At 42.3% G+C, this 17,570-nt stretch overlaps 1 protein-coding gene across 8 annotated transcripts in view; it reads right to left on the bottom strand.

Annotated features, from left to right (window-relative positions):
* ADAMTS9 (ADAM metallopeptidase with thrombospondin type 1 motif 9) overlaps window positions 1–17,570 on the bottom strand; it is a 139,195-nt gene that overhangs the window by 86,530 nt on the left and 35,095 nt on the right. For 7 of the 8 annotated variants that reach the window (XR_008329108.1, XM_053378299.1, XM_053378300.1 and 4 more), the window contains 6 exons: window positions 15,953–15,993; window positions 15,717–15,822; window positions 13,600–13,746; window positions 11,302–11,443; window positions 8,744–8,851; window positions 6,061–6,206 (listed from right to left, as the gene is read on the bottom strand). Coding sequence is in view for 7 of the 8 variants with exons in the window: in XM_053378299.1 (XP_053234274.1) it covers window positions 6,061–6,206; window positions 8,744–8,851; window positions 11,302–11,443; window positions 13,600–13,746; window positions 15,717–15,822; window positions 15,953–15,993 (690 nt within the window). In the remaining variant the exon portion in view is untranslated. The remainder of the gene's footprint in view (window positions 1–6,060; window positions 6,207–8,743; window positions 8,852–11,301; window positions 11,444–13,599; window positions 13,747–15,716; window positions 15,823–15,952; window positions 15,994–17,570) is intronic. The other variant, XM_053378296.1, reaches the window with a different exon arrangement.

Below are 17,570 nucleotides of genomic sequence, written 5' to 3'. Positions count from 1 at the left end.
CCTACCACAATCTTGGCTGCATCAGACATACTAATAGCTGTGATGGTACTTTGTCCCATGTGGTTTAAGAGACAAAGAAGAAGTGTTGTGCCCACTCACTCCTTGCTTCTTTCTCTTGTGTGCCTAATGCCATACTTCCAGGGTTTGTCAAACCAGAGTTTCTTGTTACATCCAAACCAGGAAACTGTGTTTTAAGCTCTTTCTAAAATCCTGGCTTGCAAACAAAAATCAAACCAGGTTTGTAATGTAGGAAGAAATTCAGGGTAACATTATCATAAGCTTTCTATCGCCGCGAACATTTCAGCTTGCCAGACGGAACAATACTCTTTCCCCCAGGTGCTGTTCTGGGGCTTCTCCCAACCCCGCCAGAGCACAACACTTTTTCTCAGTCTAATAGGTCAGTGGTTCCTAAACCTCCCACTATGGACTGCTTGAAAATCGCTGAGAGTCTTAGAGGACCACTTAGCAGCTTTTCTGCCTGTTGTAGCACTTACAATGCATTGTGCTAGGTACTGTATAATTTTAAATTGTATTTTTATTGCTTTTTTTATTTCTTATATATGGTGATTTGAATCCCATATAATTCAAATTATAACCCAATAAAATGAATGCATGAAATGAAAACAGCAAGAAAAATCCAATTAAAAATCAATATATTTAATGCAATAGATGTGCCATCTCTCCCCTTCAGCCACAAATCCGCAGACCACTTAAACGAAGCTCACGGATTACTGGTGGTCTGCGGACCAGTTTAAAAACACCTGTAATAGTCCATTGGACTGAGATCATTATGTCTGAACTGGTGTTGTATGGTCAGGATTTCTCAGCACAGAAGAAGATGAGGAATCTGAACTGACTTCAGTTCTCCAAAATATTTTTGCCACTCATGGCAAACACAACCCACCAGCCTTGTATGACATGCCTACAGGAGTTAATATTTCACTGCTTGCCTAGACTGATATAAGATTACCAGGCAGGCCACAATATACGGGCGGTGGGCTTCATTTAGAGTGATGGGTCACACACTGTGCAGGCTGGGTCCCTTGTTTCTGAACAGAATTAGAGAGCGCTGCTTCATTCTGATTATGAATCACTAACATGACCTTCCAGTATTGTTATAAGGATTGATGAGGTAAGAACTGTCAAGCACGTGGGTGTTCTCCTTGCAAAACAAGTTTGCACACTGCATTTCATATGTGACAGCACATACATACCATTCCCCAAGCGGAGATGATCTGTGCAGAATAAAATGTCACAAATAAAGCCGTGTTGAGACCAAGAGCCAAGACCCACCAGTCACTTAATATGAAAATCTGGATTGAAAACAGTACACAGTCTGCTGGACTATCTTGGTTCTCAACAAGATACTGCAGGATCCATTTAAAAGCTAATTACATGACAGGAAATATTTCCTCCCCTTTATTGTGAAAAGCTAATAAATTAATCCAAACTGTTTGAAAGAAAATTAGGCTGCAATCTTATGCCCACTTTCCTAAGAGTAAGCTATGATGAACTCAGTGGGATTTACTTCTGAGTAGGCATGTACAAAGGTCCGTATAGTTAAAGCTATGGTTTTCCCAGTTGTGATGTATGGAAGTGAAAGCTGGACCATGAAGAAGGCTGATCGCCGAAGAACTGATGCTTTTGAATTATGGTGCTGGAGGAGACTCTTGAGAGTCCCATGGACTGCAAGAAGATCAAACCTCTCCATTCTTAAGGAAATCAGCCCTGAGTGCTCACTGGAAGGACAGATCCTGAAGCTGAGGCTCCAATACTTTGGCCACCTTGTGAGAAGAGAAGACTCCCTGGAAAAGACCCTGATGTTGGGAAAGATGGAGGGCACAAGGAGAAGGGGACGACAGAGGACGAGATGGTTGGACAGTGTTCTCAAAGCTACTAACATGTGTTTGACCAAACTGCGGGAGGCAGTGGAAGACAGGAATGCCTGGCGTGCTCTGGTCCATGGAGTCACAAAGAGTCGGACACGACTAAATGACTAAACAACAACAACAACTAGGCATGTACAGATTTTTTTCAAACCAAAAACAAGTTTTTGTGAGGATGGAACTTTGAAGAGAACAAGCAACCATGTATGGATTCCAATCCACACGAAACTGGGTTTGAAGTCTGCTCACAATAAGTTTTCAAGGCAATACCATTTTCCTGTGCAATTTTTGATGTCAGAGGCAACACACTGCACATATGGTACTGTCACAAACCGCAGGAAGCTGGGCTTTGCTGCCAAGCTATCATTCATCAGCTTCACGGTCCCATAATGAAACTTCCTTTCAATCAGGATGTTGGGGTTAAAACATACTTACAGCTCTGAAATTGATTTTTTTCTTTTCCAAACTAGCCCTTTGCCACCCTAACAAATTTTATGACAACTCTGGAGCCGTTAAGGCTTCGTACTAGCTTTCTCAGCAGCAAGCAGAGACAGATCTAAACCTGGCTCGATGTACTTTGAAGCGGAAGAAGTACCCACTGGCAGAAAGGGTATGTTCCCAATTAAGTACTGTCTCCAATATTGCCATGCCTTGTTCACAATTGCCATTTGGGACATTTCCTTTTCTTATACAATCAAATTCCATTCTGTTTTTTCAATAGATATCCAAAATGAAATCTTTTTATGCATTCAGACAGTTGGAAAGACTCTTGGGTTATCAACCCAAACTTTCTGTCCTGCTGCGGGAAAATATAGGCAGCTGTAGTCAGAAGGTTTTCTAGACTCATCTTAAGCTAAGGGACCTGGCATGAGAGCAACATGAAGGGACAGGAGGTGACACAGAGTTCTGATTGTTTGTGTCAGGGAAACAGCAGGGGTGTGTGGAAGTAAGTGTGCCCATGTACAGCCCTGGCACAACCTGTTCCTGCTCCCACTCCTGTGGCTGGAACACCAGTGCTAGCAGGCATTCCCATTTTGCATACTAGGGGACCTCTGGGGGCGTTTACTGGTGGACCTCTCTTGGTCAGTAGAATGGCCTTTATGCCAGTGGTGGCACTGTGGGTTAAACCACAGAGCCTAGGACTTGCTGATCAGAAGGTCGGTCAGAAGGTCGGTAGTTCGAATCCCCGCGACGGGGTGAGCTCCTGTTGCTCAGTCCCTGCTCCTGCCAACCTAGCAGTTTGAAAGCACGTCAAAGTACAAGCAGATAAATGGTGGGAAGGTAAACAGCGTTTCCGTGCGCTGCTCTGGTTCGCCAGAAGCGGCTTAGTCATGCTGGCCACATGACCCAGAAGCTGTACGCCGGCTTCCTCGGCCAATAAAGCGAGATGAGCACCACAACCCCACAGTCGGCCACGACTGGACCTAATGGTCAGGGTTCCCTTTACCTTTACCTTAAGAACGTATAGCACGGAGCAGGGTTTCCCAAACTTGGGTCTCCAGCTGTTCTTGGACTACAACTCCCATCATCCCTAGCTAGCAGGACCAGTGGTCAGGGATAACGGGGATTGTGGTCCAACAACAGTTGGAGACCCAAGTTTGGGAAAACCCTATAAATACAGGATTGTTCCCTTAATTTTATTTAAAAAAACAAAAACAAAAAATATCTATAGCTAAAAACACGGAGAGCAAAAAATAATAAAAGGATGAAAGAATGCCATATAAGAAAGTCCAACACAACAGACGTCTCAGCTGTTAAAGTGAGTTTATACTTCTGCCATATTTACTCCAATTTTACTTTTACTGTTGACATTATGACCATTGTTTTAATTGCTGCTTTCTATTGTTTTGCTGTGACGCTATCCTACTTGCCAGCTTGTAAATCAGTTATGTCAAAGAGATGGGATACAAACATTTTTAAGCATATACGATGTGTATATGATTGTCAACATAGATTTGCAAATGGTAGTTGAGGCCAGTCTTGCTTTGCTGAAAGCGTCTTCCCCATGTGGCATCCAGTAAGTACACCAATCCCATCCATCAGTGGCTTATCTTAAGCCTTTTTTCTACCTTGGGGACTCAGCAGAGCATCGTGGTGAGACGGGGTCTGCTCTGCTCATTCCTTTGATTGCTATGAAAGCATAGTCTGCTTGCAAAGCCACTTACATCTTCTTAGAAAGAGCTGGTCCGTGTATGTGTCAGAATAAATTCATTTTAAATAAAATAAAAAAAGAACCACTGGCAGCAAAAGCTCAGAATAAGGCAGTGAGTGTCTTGGGCTTTATGAGCACCATCAAGTTTAATGGGGAGGCAGCACTAAGCCAGGAAAAAGAGGTTTCACTTGGCCTCCTCCTCCCTTTCTCCTCCCAGCTCACTCTTCGTACCATTGTCCTTCAACACGGCCAACTAGGGATGAGTGAAATCTGCCAATTTCTATTTCGTCCTGTTTCTCGTTTTTCCAATCTTAAGTTCAGTTCCCAATATTTCCTCACCAGTTTGCAACTCCTTTTTCTTTTTAAAAAATAAGTCTTCGTGGAAAAACCATCTGCAGTTTAGGGAGAGAATTTCTCCTAATGTACACATTGTTGAGGGACGTGGGTGGCGCTGTGGGTTAAACCACAGAGCCTAGGGCTTGCCGATCAGAAGGTCAGAAGTTTGAATCCCCGCGATGGGGTGAGCTCCTGTTGCTCGGTCCCAGCTCCTGCCAACCTAGCAGTTCAAAAGCACGTCAAAGTGCAAGTAGATAAATAGGTACCACTTCGGCGGGAAGGTAAATGGCGTTTCCGTGTGCTGCTCTGGTTCGCCAGAAGCGGCTTAGTCATGCTGGCCACATGACCCAGAAGCTGTACACCGGCTCCCTCGGCCAATAAAGCGAGATGAGCGCTGCAACCCCAGAGTCGGCCACGACTGGACCTAATGGTCAGGGGTCCCTTTACCTTTACACATTGTTGTATGTAATTACGCATATTTCTTACAAAGCATCCCCAATATAACTTGTTTCCCCACTAAAATATTCATATTTATGCACACTCAGTATGCATTTGCGCATTTCTGCGTACTTAACTTGGCTAGACAACTGCACTGCAAAATTCAGAGAGGTGTGAACTTTTATAGATGGCTGTGGTTCGGTTAGCATGTTGATTCAGAAAGTGAGAATTTGCTATGTTTGTCTTGTATATGTGAATGGAGTCCAATTTCTCCCTCATGCCTACTGCTACACCACACCCCCAAGCTCTTTACGAAATCTACGTATGAGAATGAGAGCAGTCTATGGTTGCCTTGTGAGACAAAATCACTTACAAGTATTCAGAAGTACTATTTGGCCCAAAATGAATACGACCTTAAAAACAAACAGCATTTTAAAAGAAATTTGTACTCTAGATAATTCCTGAAGTGGCTTCTGATTACATACACACACACACACAAAATGTCAGTAAATTTAAAAGGAGTAACACAAAAATTAAACCACAACAGCAAACTGAATTAAAAGGATTGAGAAAGTTCAAACAAGGTATTTGACTGATGCCAAAATTAGATCAGACACCATGTGACCCTCTCTTGTGGAAGAACATTCAACAATTGACGCATTACTTCTTCTCATTCTGCTTATTTGAGATCAGCCCTGATTAAAAATCTTCATCGTCAGTTGTATGACTTCCACAGCTGGAAACTGAGGATTGAAATTCGCAACACAAAAGAAATTTGTTTTAAAGCTAAGTGACCTAATTGGCCAGTTTCAGTTTCATAAGCTGGTCATAATGCAGCTACAAATCAGACTATGCACTTCTCCAAATCCGGTGATGTAGCTTTCATTCAAAAAATATGCCAAAAATGAATAATTTAAAGAAAAAGATGTTTATACAGATGCATGTTTTAGTGGAGAATATTGAAAAACATACAAAACGTGTATTTCAGAGTAAGAATATATATAAAATGAAGATAATTTAAATGCAAAACAAGGATGGAGTACATATAACTGAGGGCTAAGAAATAGGTTGATTCATCCATCCTTAGATGAAATACTTCCTTGTGATATAAGAACAAGACATCCTTTACTACAGCACTAGAGATATCAGCATTTTAGCAACATTTTTTTCATTTTAGGAGGGAGGCCAACAATGGCTGTTACTCTTTCATCAGTAAGCTTGACAGTTGGTTAGCACTCCTGTACTTACTCAGGCCTGTTGCATTCTCGAACAGCATTTTTTATGCCCCCGCCACATGTTCGTGAGCATGCGCCAAAGGGACTCCATGTGCCCCATGCTCCATCCGTCATGGATATCTCTCGCTCTCTGGGAACACAGTGGCCATATTTGCAGTGCTACACTCCAGAAAGGGCAATAGAAAAAGAAAGAGTTTCACAACATTGTTTCATTGCTATGATCTGGATCCAAGCATTCTAAAATGAACCCGAGATACTACTACTACTACTACTACTACTACTACTACTACTACTACTAATTTATTATTTATACCCCACACATCTGGCTGGGTTTCCCCAGCCACTCTGGACGGCTCCCAACAAAAGACTAAAAATACATTAAAACATCAGTCATTAAAAACTTCCCTAAACAAGGCTGCCTTCAGATGTCTTCTAAACATCAGATAGTTGTTTATTTCTTTGACATCTGATGGGAAGGCGTTCCACAGGGCAGGTGCCACTACTGAGAAGGCCCTCTGCCTGGTTCCCTGTAACTACACTTCTTGGAGTGAGGGAACCACCAGAAGGCCCTCGGAGTTGGACCTCAGTGTCCAGGTCGGATGATGGGGGTGGAGATGCTCCTTCAGGTATACTGGGCCGAGGCCGTTTAGGGCTTTAAAGGTCAGCACCAACACTTTGAATTGTGCTCAGAAACGTACTGGGAGCCAATGTAGGTCTTTCAAGACTGGTGTTATGTGGTCTCGGCGGCCACTCCCAGTTACCAGTCTAACTTTACACCTGAATGTGATGTTGTCAAACATAGCAGGAAAAGAAATTGCACCAGTCAGAACACAATATTAGAGATCAACCTTCTCTCCTAATCCAAGTTGCGCAGGGGGCATTTTCCTGTTTACTGTGAGGCGGGGAGCTGCATTTTTGTTTTTGCTGCTGCTCAAAATCTGGTTGTAACACTATGATAAACTGGTATTTTCCATCCTACTAAAATGAAATTCTTCTGCTCATTATTTTATTGAGGGGGTTGGTTAAACTATGGTTAGTGAGGATAAGCCAAGATAAAGACATAGTTTCAGGTGCTGACTTGTTCAAAAACACATAGTTTATACAAGCCACAGTTTTTCAACTTCAAGCATCACAAGGAACCAAAAATAGAAGTGGATGCTTTCAATATTCTCTGTCTTGTGCATGGAAGAGGAGAGGGGAGGGCACAATCTTGATGCTCGTGTAGCAGGAAACTACAGTTTCCACTGTATCTGAAACTGGGCAGTAAATTTATAATCAGTTTTTAGTTATGGATTAAGAAGCTTCCACTCCCATCAAATTCTACTGCAGATATGAATGAGGTTTGAATCTCTGAAAAATGAAGGGCAGTCAGTCTGCTGAGGACAGTGGAGTGACAACTCCCCAAGCCATTGAGTTCTGCTCATTTGCTGATCCAGGACAAGAAGCACAAGCTGTTACAGCTTCTGAGGAAAGCAGCCTGGCTGATTTTCTGATCACAGGTTAGATGTCACAGTGTGTAGAAAGAAAAGATGCATCTGCAGATCAGGCATGTTGAAAGAACCTCTCAAATACTGAAGGCTAAAAAAAAAAAGATGATGTAAATAACAGGGGTGGGGAGGAAGGAGAGAGTGGATTCATGTCTCTGCCCTGTCAAGCTGGATGCCCTAGGCACAATATGTTCCCCTTCTGTAAAGATCCTGCACCACTTATGTGCAACCACATCACTCCCAGTGAAGGGGAAGCTCGGAGAATTTAAGAACGGCAGCATCAATTCCTACGCTAACCTTCTGCAAGAGCACAGAGGTTCTGCAGCTGTCAAAATAAAGATACACATGGCATCAATATAGACAGCGCTATCCCCAAAGAGGAACATCTTGCAGAACAGCTGCCATGTGCAGTGAAAATATTGAATAGCAATCGCGCTCTGCGCAGAACAGACCAATTTGGCTCGAGAGCGCCTAGAACTCACACGATGCAGCATGTTTTACGTATGTTTGAGCCAGCAGTGAAAGGCGGAAGCATCACTGGAGAAACTGGTGTAATCCAATGATGGCAACTGCAGATGAGTGTTACATCTAGTTGTGTGAATCAGATGAATCTGAAATAATGCTGATTTAAAACCAAAAGCAGAGACATCACCTTGCCAACAAGGTCCGTATTGTTAAAGCGATGGTTTTCCCAGTAGTGATGTATGGAAGTGAGAGCTGGACCATAAAGAAGGCTGATCGCCGAAGAATTGATGCTTTTGAATTATGGTGCTGGAGGAGACCCTTGAGAGTCCCATGGACTGCCTGGCGTGCTCTGGTCCATGGGGTCACGAAGAGTCAGACACGACTAAACAACCACAACCATGGCATGACCACGCTTGAAATATTGTGTACAGTTCCGGTTGCCTCCCCTCAAAAAGGGTATCGTAGAGTTGAGAAAGCTTCGCAAAACGGCAACCAAATATGGTCAAGAAGATGGAGCAACTCCCCCAAGGTTACAACCTTTGGGCCTTTTTAGTTTCGAGGTTTCCCAAACTTAGGTCTCCAGATGCTTTTGGACTACAATTCTCATCATCATCGAATGCTTCTAAAAGAAGATTAGGCAAATTCATGGAGGAAACGGCTAGCAATGTTCCACGGCCATGCTTGGAGGCATTACGGCTCACGTGTTTGGGGTTAGCAAGAAAGAGTCAAGGAGCTGCAACAAACCTTGCCCTGGCCACATTCAGTCCCATCAGCCCATGGCGTGTGTTGAGTCCGACATCCTTTATGTGCTCCATCAGCATTGATGCACCAGAGTCTCCTGCACTGCTTCTGCTTAAGTGAGTTCAAAAAGTCTTAGCATTACTGAACAGCCAACCCAATATACATCATAGCCCAGAGACATAGTTTAGATTATCTCCCTGGTGTTGTTACCATCGTGTGTAAACAACGAACGCAATAAAGCAGGGGAAGATGACTCGGGCTCTGGTTGCAAATGTAGAAGCTTTCTGCTCAAGTGCCTTAACCATGGATTTCAGCGGCCGGGTTAGTAGCCAACAGCTCAGTCCAAACCGAAGATCCATTGGGGCGGGAGAGTTTGGATTCAGTGGATCTTGGGTTTCCTGGCTCAGCTGGGGCTTTGCTGTGTAAGACACTCACCCTGGCTCAGCCAGGGGAACTTAAAGCATTAAAACGTCAAAAAGGGAGTATTCTGGGGGCAGGAGAGAGCAAGGAGAGACTTACACCCCTTCAAAACCCCTTTCAGCTTGGTTACGTAACCTAAAACAAACCCCTGTGTTGCAATAAGAACCAGTCACAACGATACAAACACAATATGTAGGCTAATAGTAGAGAATATATAATAGAATAATGATATCATTCAAATTATAGGAACAAGCCAATCAAAATTCCTATGTACAATATAACAGAGGACTGTGTGTTCAAAACAGATGTCTAAGGACAGTCTCACAATAGTCTTTCAAAAATTTCAACAGAAGACATCTCAAAAGTTTCAAAAGTAAAGTCTCTCAATAGGCTTTCAAAAGTTTCAGCGGAAGAGGTCTCAAAAGCCTCAAAAGGACAGTGTCTCCGGAATGATACTACTAATAGTCTTCGTCAGCTGGAAATAAGATACAAGGCATACAAACCTTGGCTTACTCCTATAATTTGAATGATATCATCATTCTATTCTATATTCTCTACTAACTATTAGCCTACGTGTTGTTTTTGTATTGTTGTGATTGGTTACGTGACCTGGCAACCCAGCAGAACTCAAGTTTGTAAAAAGGGTGGTGTAAGACACATTCCCCCAGATTCTTCCTGAACAGATTCTGGAATACAGTTAACTTAAGCCACTGCTTACAAAAACAACAACCCTTAAGCCAGCGCAATTTACACTAGACTATGCCTTGGATTTCCAAACACAGAATTGCTCTGTTAGTTTGTATTCACACAGAGCAGCCTGAAAGTCAGACTATGGAAAGCTGGTGGGGGGTAAGGGACACCCTGCCAAATAAGAGTAAACATAAAAACCTGGACAACCCAGGAATATTTCCGATTGTCCAGAAATGTGGCTGCATCATGAAAACAAAATGGTCCCCAAATTATTAGCATTGTCTGAAGCATTGTGTTTTTTAAAATCAGCAGTATCATTTGCAGTATGGAGCCTCTGAAGTGTAGAAAGAAAATCAGGTTGGCAATCACAGTTTACAATGAGACTGCCTTACATTCCAACTCTATTACTATTAAAATATGTGGATAAGCCATTTCCCCTCTGTGATTCCTAATTTGGAACAGTTATATAAAATTTTAAGCTCTTCCTGTAGCAGCATGCAGAACCTGCTCTAGGTGAGAATTTAGTGATATAAACAGGGATTTCTGCGACATCAGCCCTTCCAAATCCTATCATGTTTCCTCTCCCTTCACCCGGCAAATTTAAAATTGGACACAAGTTTTACCACATATTGTGCTTGTAGACTGAAGTTACCTAATATTGCCTGTAAGCTTAAATGTTGCTGCTCAAGCAGGCCCCATTCACACACCTACCCAGAGGCATCTCTCACATGGCTGTGTAATGAACATGAACAACCAAAATATATGGACTGGGCAGACTGCATGGATTTCCCAAATCTGATCAGCACTCTGTAAGGAAGTAGGGTGTTGACTGGGTAAGAAAGGTCCATGAGATTAACCTAGAATCATAGAATTGGAAGAGACCACAAGGGCCATCGAGTCCAACCCCCTGCCAAGCAGGAAACACCATCAGAGCACTCCTGACATATGGTTGTCAAGCCTCTGCTTAAAGACCTCCAAAGAAGGAGACTCCACCACACTCCTGACCCATTCATTGTGGTATTCAAACACATACAGTATTTGCTATTGGATTTCTTGCTGCAATTTTATTATTTTAATGTTAGTATATTCAAATTCGAAATGTGATATCCTTGTAACGTCCCTGGAGCCATTTCGTGAAGGGCGGTCTGTAAGTATTAATACTACTACTACTATTACTACTAATAATAATAATACCACAGCCATGTGAGAGGACCTGGGAAAGTGGTTTTCCTGTGTGTGTGTGTGTGTGTGTGTGTGTGTGTGTGTGTGTAAGACTCACATTGTAAAGCTTCAAATCCAAAATGACTGAAAGGCTGCAATATTTTTCAACAACAAGGATTTGTCTCATTTAGGAATCTCACATACAAAACACATGCATGCATCTTATTCGAAATGTGCCTATCAGTATTTCATACTCAAAGCAAGTTTTTTTTTTAAAAAAGTGTTCTTACCATGTAGGGGCAAACCTTAGCTCCAGGCCCAAAAATTAACTCACACTGCTTATTGACATCATATATGTATCCTGGAAGTTGTTGAGGCAACGCATACTTTCTCGGTGAAGGTTCATCAAGCAAACACTCCCCATAACCAGTGCTAGAATGAAAAGTGTGATATTTATATCCACGGCTGCACTTGAGAAGACAGTTAAGATCATTCTAAAAATCTCTCAATGGTTAGTGAATAGAGTATTATTAGCACGGAATAGTAACATACAGCATAAGGCGACTTAAAGCTTACCAACCCTCAAAAAGCCCATTTATAGAGAGATTAATCTACTAAAGGACCACAGTCGTGCCATAAAGTTGCTTCACTGCATGTTAACCACTTGCTCACAAAGACTAACAAAAAATTTAATTTTCACATCATATTTCTGTAACTTATAGCAGTAGAGAGGGGTTTAAGAGGTTGTCTTCTAAAGGCTGGAACCAAAAGTTAAGTGAGAGTGGAAGGTAAAAAGAACATCCTACTCTTCTCAGTTCCCCCCCAGCTGCCAATAATAATAATAATAATAATAATAATAATAATAATAATAATAATAATTTATTATTTATACCCTGCCCATCTGGCTGGGTTTCCCCAGCCACTCTGGGTGGCTTCCAACTGAATATTAAAAACAATACAGCATCAGACATACGCTATGAGGCCAACCCTCCCATCTAGCACTGCATCATTCCACAATTAAAACAGAGAACCTAAAGGCAGTGTAAGCTGCCTCAAATCACCTGTCACCCTCTTATGCTGATGAGAAACTCTGCCTGAGAAAGAAACTTTGATTTCTTTATTATATAAAGTAATGTACAGTTGCAGAGTTCGCCTTTTAGGGTTGGAGAATATTGCTTTTAGACTGGCAGAAAGCAAACAGCTGTTCTCAAATGCATCTTAGTAATGTGCACAGTAGGGCTTGGAAAACTGGGGGGGGCGGGGGGGAAGCTGCATACACCCCATACATTTAAAGCACATTTTCCTCCCTGCAAAGGAATTGTGGGAACTGTAGTGTGTTAAGGGAATTGTAGCTCTGTGAAGAGGTAAACTAGTCCCCAGGATTCTTGGGTGAGATATGCGTGTGTGCTTTAAAAGTATGTTGTGTGTGCAGCCTCAGGACATAATTTTGGCCTGTTTCCCACCCGCCAAATTTTCACATATGGAATCATGTTGGAAAAGCACCCCCATGTGGCACTCTTGGAAGAGTGCTGTACACATGAGAAGAAAGAGGATCAGATGATAACCCAGTAATACAACCCAGTAGTTCATTTTCCTTTGGTGAGTTGCTGGATACAACACTCATGTGGGTTTTGCACTTTCGCCATCACTCATGGTGATTGTCTTTTTATTGCCCACTTCTACAATTAAGAGTGTTTTGCATCACAAACCACTGAACCTCTTTATCACTCCTTCTAACCGCAAACTCAAGCGTTGACAGGATTATAGCCAAAATAAGGACACTGGGGGAAAAACAAGAAGGAGGGAGGTATCTGCATGCTCAAGGGAACCCCAGAGGCTGTAGAAGTGCAAGAAAGCCTTAAGGTGAAAAGCACAAATAAGAACTAGGAAAGGCCCAATTAAGGACTGAGCATGCTCAACAGTTGTGGAATGTTGAGTATCAGATGGAAAAGAAAAATGGAAAGGGAGACAGCGATTGAATGACCTGATGGAGGAGAGCAGGAACCTTGAACAGGAACACTTCCTTTAGGATTTGAGGATACACTACAAGGTTTTTTGCTTGCAATCACCAGAATTTTTCTCTTTTGTGACTGGTACACTTTGCTTGTACCTTTAACACCCTCTCTTTCTTTTGTTCTGCTCATCATGGAGAGCAGCACTGATATCAATTGCTGCTGGCCATGATGTCAGACGCAGTCTCCCTCTGTATACCATTTGCTAGGAATCACAAGCAGGGAAAGTTCTTGGGTCCTGGTTTGCAGGCTTCTCGCAGGCATCTTTCAGGCTATGGTGAGAACAGGATGCTAGATTAGTTGGGCCTTGGGCTTGATCCAGCACAGCCCTCCTCTTGTATTCTTTCATTTTTGCCAAGGAAAAGTTGCGAGAATGAGGTATGAATGGACCAAGCGCCGGGACCTTTTGATTCACCAAAGCGTAATATGAGCAAACGAATCCACAGTGTGGATGTAATGTATATTTGCATTCCAAACCTCCCCCCTGCTGCTCCGCCCCCTCTACTCAGCACACATTCATATCCAGGCAATTTCACACAAACTCAGGAATCTATGAAGTAGTCATTAAGGCTTTACTCTAGAAATTCTGTGATATATTTCCGGCTACATTTTGACCACATCCAAGGGTTGGTGTTGTAGTTCAGGGTGGGAGCCATCACGTGCTGCTGGTTTTTCCCTCCGTCTTCTTTGCACTTATTGTTGTCGTCGTGAGGCATGTTAAATCTACAAGAGACAGCATACAGTGGCCAATGTGTTTAGCGTGAATTTTGAAAAGGAGGCAAAGTTAAAAACACCTGTGAACATAAGGGATTTCAGTGGAAGGGAGCCAAGCACCTCGTCAACTCCCCTACTTAGAGTCATAAGGTAAAGGTAAAGGGAGCCCTGACCATTAGGTTCAGTCGTAACTGACTCTGGGGTTGCGGCGCTCATCTCGCTTTATTGGCCGAGGGAGCCGGCGTTTGTCCGCAGACAGCTTCCGGGTCATGTGGCCAGCATGACTAAGCCGCTTCTGGCGAACCAGAGCAGCACACGGAAATGCAGTTTACCTTCCCACCGAAGTGGTACCTATTTATCTACTTGCACTTTGACGTGCTTTCGAACTGCTAGGTTGGCAGGAGCAGGGACTGAGCAACGGGAGCTCACCCCATCGCGAGGATTCGAACTTCTGACCTTCTGATCGGCAAGTCCTAGGCTCTGTGGTTTAACCCATAGCACCACCCATGTCCCTACTTAGAATCATAGAATGTTAGAATTGAAAGGGGTCATCTAGTAAAAGCATTTCATTCAGAGCGCTCTGGGTAGAATTCCGGAGCAAAGGCTTACAGAATTCCTACATAAACAGGGGTTTGTCCTAGGACTGTGTTCAGAAATTACGGCACATGTGAGGGGTCTCCTGCCTCATCTCCAAAAAAACAATTCCCAGTTCTCCATTGGCAAACAAGCAATAGTATTTCAGATGTTTTGGACTTTCTGCTTTGGAAATCAAAGGGTGACTATATGCCTAACAGAGTGCGTAGACACTCCATAGGTTTTTAAGTAGTAAAGCAAGCTATGCAAATGAATTTTTAATATATATATAATTCTTGATGAAGTACTGTCAGGACACATAACTAATGATCTGGGGCGGTGGAGAAGGAAAGACATTTTGCATGCTTTACCAAAACAACCACAAGGGGAAACTGTTGTTTATTGTATTACCCAATCAGAAATCCAGAAAAGCAAAAATTTAGCAATAATTGTCCCACCTTATGGCTGGACAGTGTCACCAACTTTACATGTGGCAACATGCTCTGCTAATAAGCCTAGCAGCATCAATAGTGTAGTAAATGATAGTCTACAGTCACCCAACACCAAAAATTTTAGTATTCATTTTCTAACTTTTCAAAATATTTCCCACTACAGTATTTAATGCTCATACCACAATTTCAAACATTGAGAAAACATTGTCTTGGACCCTAGGTCGCTCCTTCATTCACATAAGGGAGCAGCGGATTGATTTCTGCCATGTGGGAGGTTGAGTGGAGAGTTTGTTTCGACCCTGGTGGCTGAGAGGGAGGGTGTGTCAGAAGGGAAGTGAATTAATATTGATTTATATATATTAGTAACTCTGTATTACTCTAACATTATTATATGTAACTGTATTTTTGTAATATTCCGTTGAAGTTGTCTGGTTTTGCTTCAGTTTCCTGTACTCCACTTACAGATGTTTTTAATAAATTAAGTGGTATAAAAATTAAATAATCAAATCAACTCTCCCGTCTATTTACAGTCCCCAGTGCCATATCACACATTATCAAGGGTCCCCCAGCTCCCTTAATCAGATTTTTGGAGAAGTCAGGGGGATGCAGAGGGGAGGGGAAGGCTCTGTTCTATAACTCTTCAGTTTACAAGGGGAAAGTTTGGATCCAAGCCAATATTGGCATTTACAGTTGTACCTTGGAAGTCGAACAGAATCCATTCCAAAAGTCCGTCCGACTTACAAAATTTTCAAAAACCAAATCGTGGCTTCTGATTGGCTGCAGGAAGCTCCTGCAGCCAATCAGAAGCCACAGAAGCCCCATCAGACGTTCAGGTTCCAAAAGAATATTCGTAAACCAGAACAATCACTTGCATCCCCATGTAAGCTATATGGTTTACATATCTCTCTCAATGCTGTTATTTTTTAAATATATCTATGTTTTTATAGAACATACACATGGCCAAGTTCATGTGCAATCGTAAAAGCAGTACTTAGTCCACTGTCTTCACTAATTGAGCAGCTCCGGTATGGATCACAGACTGTACCCAATTCAGCCAGACCTGGAAAATCAAAAGCAGAACGAGAGAGAGAGAGAGTTTGCTCTCTAAATAAAGGCGCAGACAACATTCTGTCAAAAACATGTTAACATTGACACCTTAAAGAGTAAAAGAAAAAGGAGATTAGGCTTACCTAAAGTATCACATTTGTCGTGAGCTCTACAAATATCCTGTCTGAAAGCAAAACAGACTTGATGCTTTTAATTTCCATGCAAGTTAGCATTCAGAACACACAATAATAAACATAACACCATTTAATTATATGGCTTTGGGTTTCTTGCTTGGCATTAATTTCAATATGTAGCCTGCCCAATTCCAAATGTTCAAGACGGGGATAATAGTAGATTAAAAAAGCAGGAATAAAAATCCAATTTGATTTTTCAAAGGACTATCATTAAGGCCTGATAATCTCACATTAAAATATTTTGCGGCATTATAAATAAGAGACATGAGCGCTCACTTTAATGAAAATTTCAATGCAAAACTCCAAGGCCCTGCCTTGACTGAGTGCTGTGCATTGCTCATAACCGGTAGCTATTTTAAACTAATAGCAGAAATGAAGAAGAAGCCAAATAGGTCTTTCTATTCACTTTTTTTTTATGCGCTCTGGAGTAAAATTCAAACTGTGAAATGTTCTGAAGGTAGCAGGCAATGCTCCCCATCCACTTGGCATCTAGCCAGATTTGAAGTCATGGAGGCAGCTGCTAGTATCCTCTAACCCAGAGGTGGCTCATAATATTGAGTAAGAGCAGTCTTCCCCAACTTGGTGCCCTCCAGATGTTTTGCTATACAATTCCCATCACTGCTCCCAGTCAGCATAGCCAATGATGCAAGTTGTAGGCCAAAACCTCTAGATGGCATTGGTTGGAGCAGGCAGGACTAGAAATAAGTGCCTACTAAAAACAGCTGATGTTTTTACCATCTTATGTCACTAGTACAGGCCAGTGTTTCCCAAACTTGGTCTCCAGCTGGTTTTTTTGGACTACAACTCCCATCATCCCTAGCTAGAAAGACCAGTGGTCAGGGATGATGGGAATTGTAGTCTGAAAACAGCTAGAGACCCACGTTTGGGAAACACTGGATAGGCTGTGGTGCTTTATTAGAATATTTTTACAAAGTCAAACACTTACTACAATTTTCCCCACTTTGAATCTACAGCCAAGGCTCAATTAGGTCCCCACTTGAAATACATGACTACTTGTGCAAGTAGATTTTATTTCTTTTTTCAATTCTGGTCCATCTGCTTGTCCCCACCTGCCCCACCCCCCAGCTGACGAACTGTGTTTTAGAACCCTAAACATCTTAAACATGGTATGCAACAGGGAGGCTGTGAGAGCAACAATGAAAAGAAGATGTGTACATGTCAGATCACGGCCTCCAGCCACAGCTGTAGTGCAAATGCTTATGTATTCATAAAGCCACTTCCACCCCAGCTTGAAATCCCTCCCACAAGACCTCTCCTTTTCTGAAAAGGAGAAAGCATCGCCTTTATTGCTAACTGGTGTGGCTTAATAAGAAACTCCCAGACATTGCAAACTTAGCACCAAAACCCCAGAAAGCCTCACTTTGGGTTCAGCCAATGACCATATGGCTGAGTAATAGGATTGTATACTCTCACTCCAAAAATAAAATAAAAAATAAAAAATATTGATCCCATGGTAGGGATGGGCTAATTTCAGTTCCTCTCACTTTCTTGCCTTTTATTTAGTTTTCCACATTTCCACACCAGTTTTTAAATATATATATTTTTA

The sequence above is a fragment of the Podarcis raffonei genome, chromosome 2, assembly GCF_027172205.1.
Source record: "Podarcis raffonei isolate rPodRaf1 chromosome 2, rPodRaf1.pri, whole genome shotgun sequence".
NCBI lineage: Eukaryota > Metazoa > Chordata > Lepidosauria > Squamata > Lacertidae > Podarcis > Podarcis raffonei.
The sequence above is the reverse complement of the archived record's forward strand: the minus strand, read 5'-3'. Positions and strand labels throughout refer to the sequence as shown.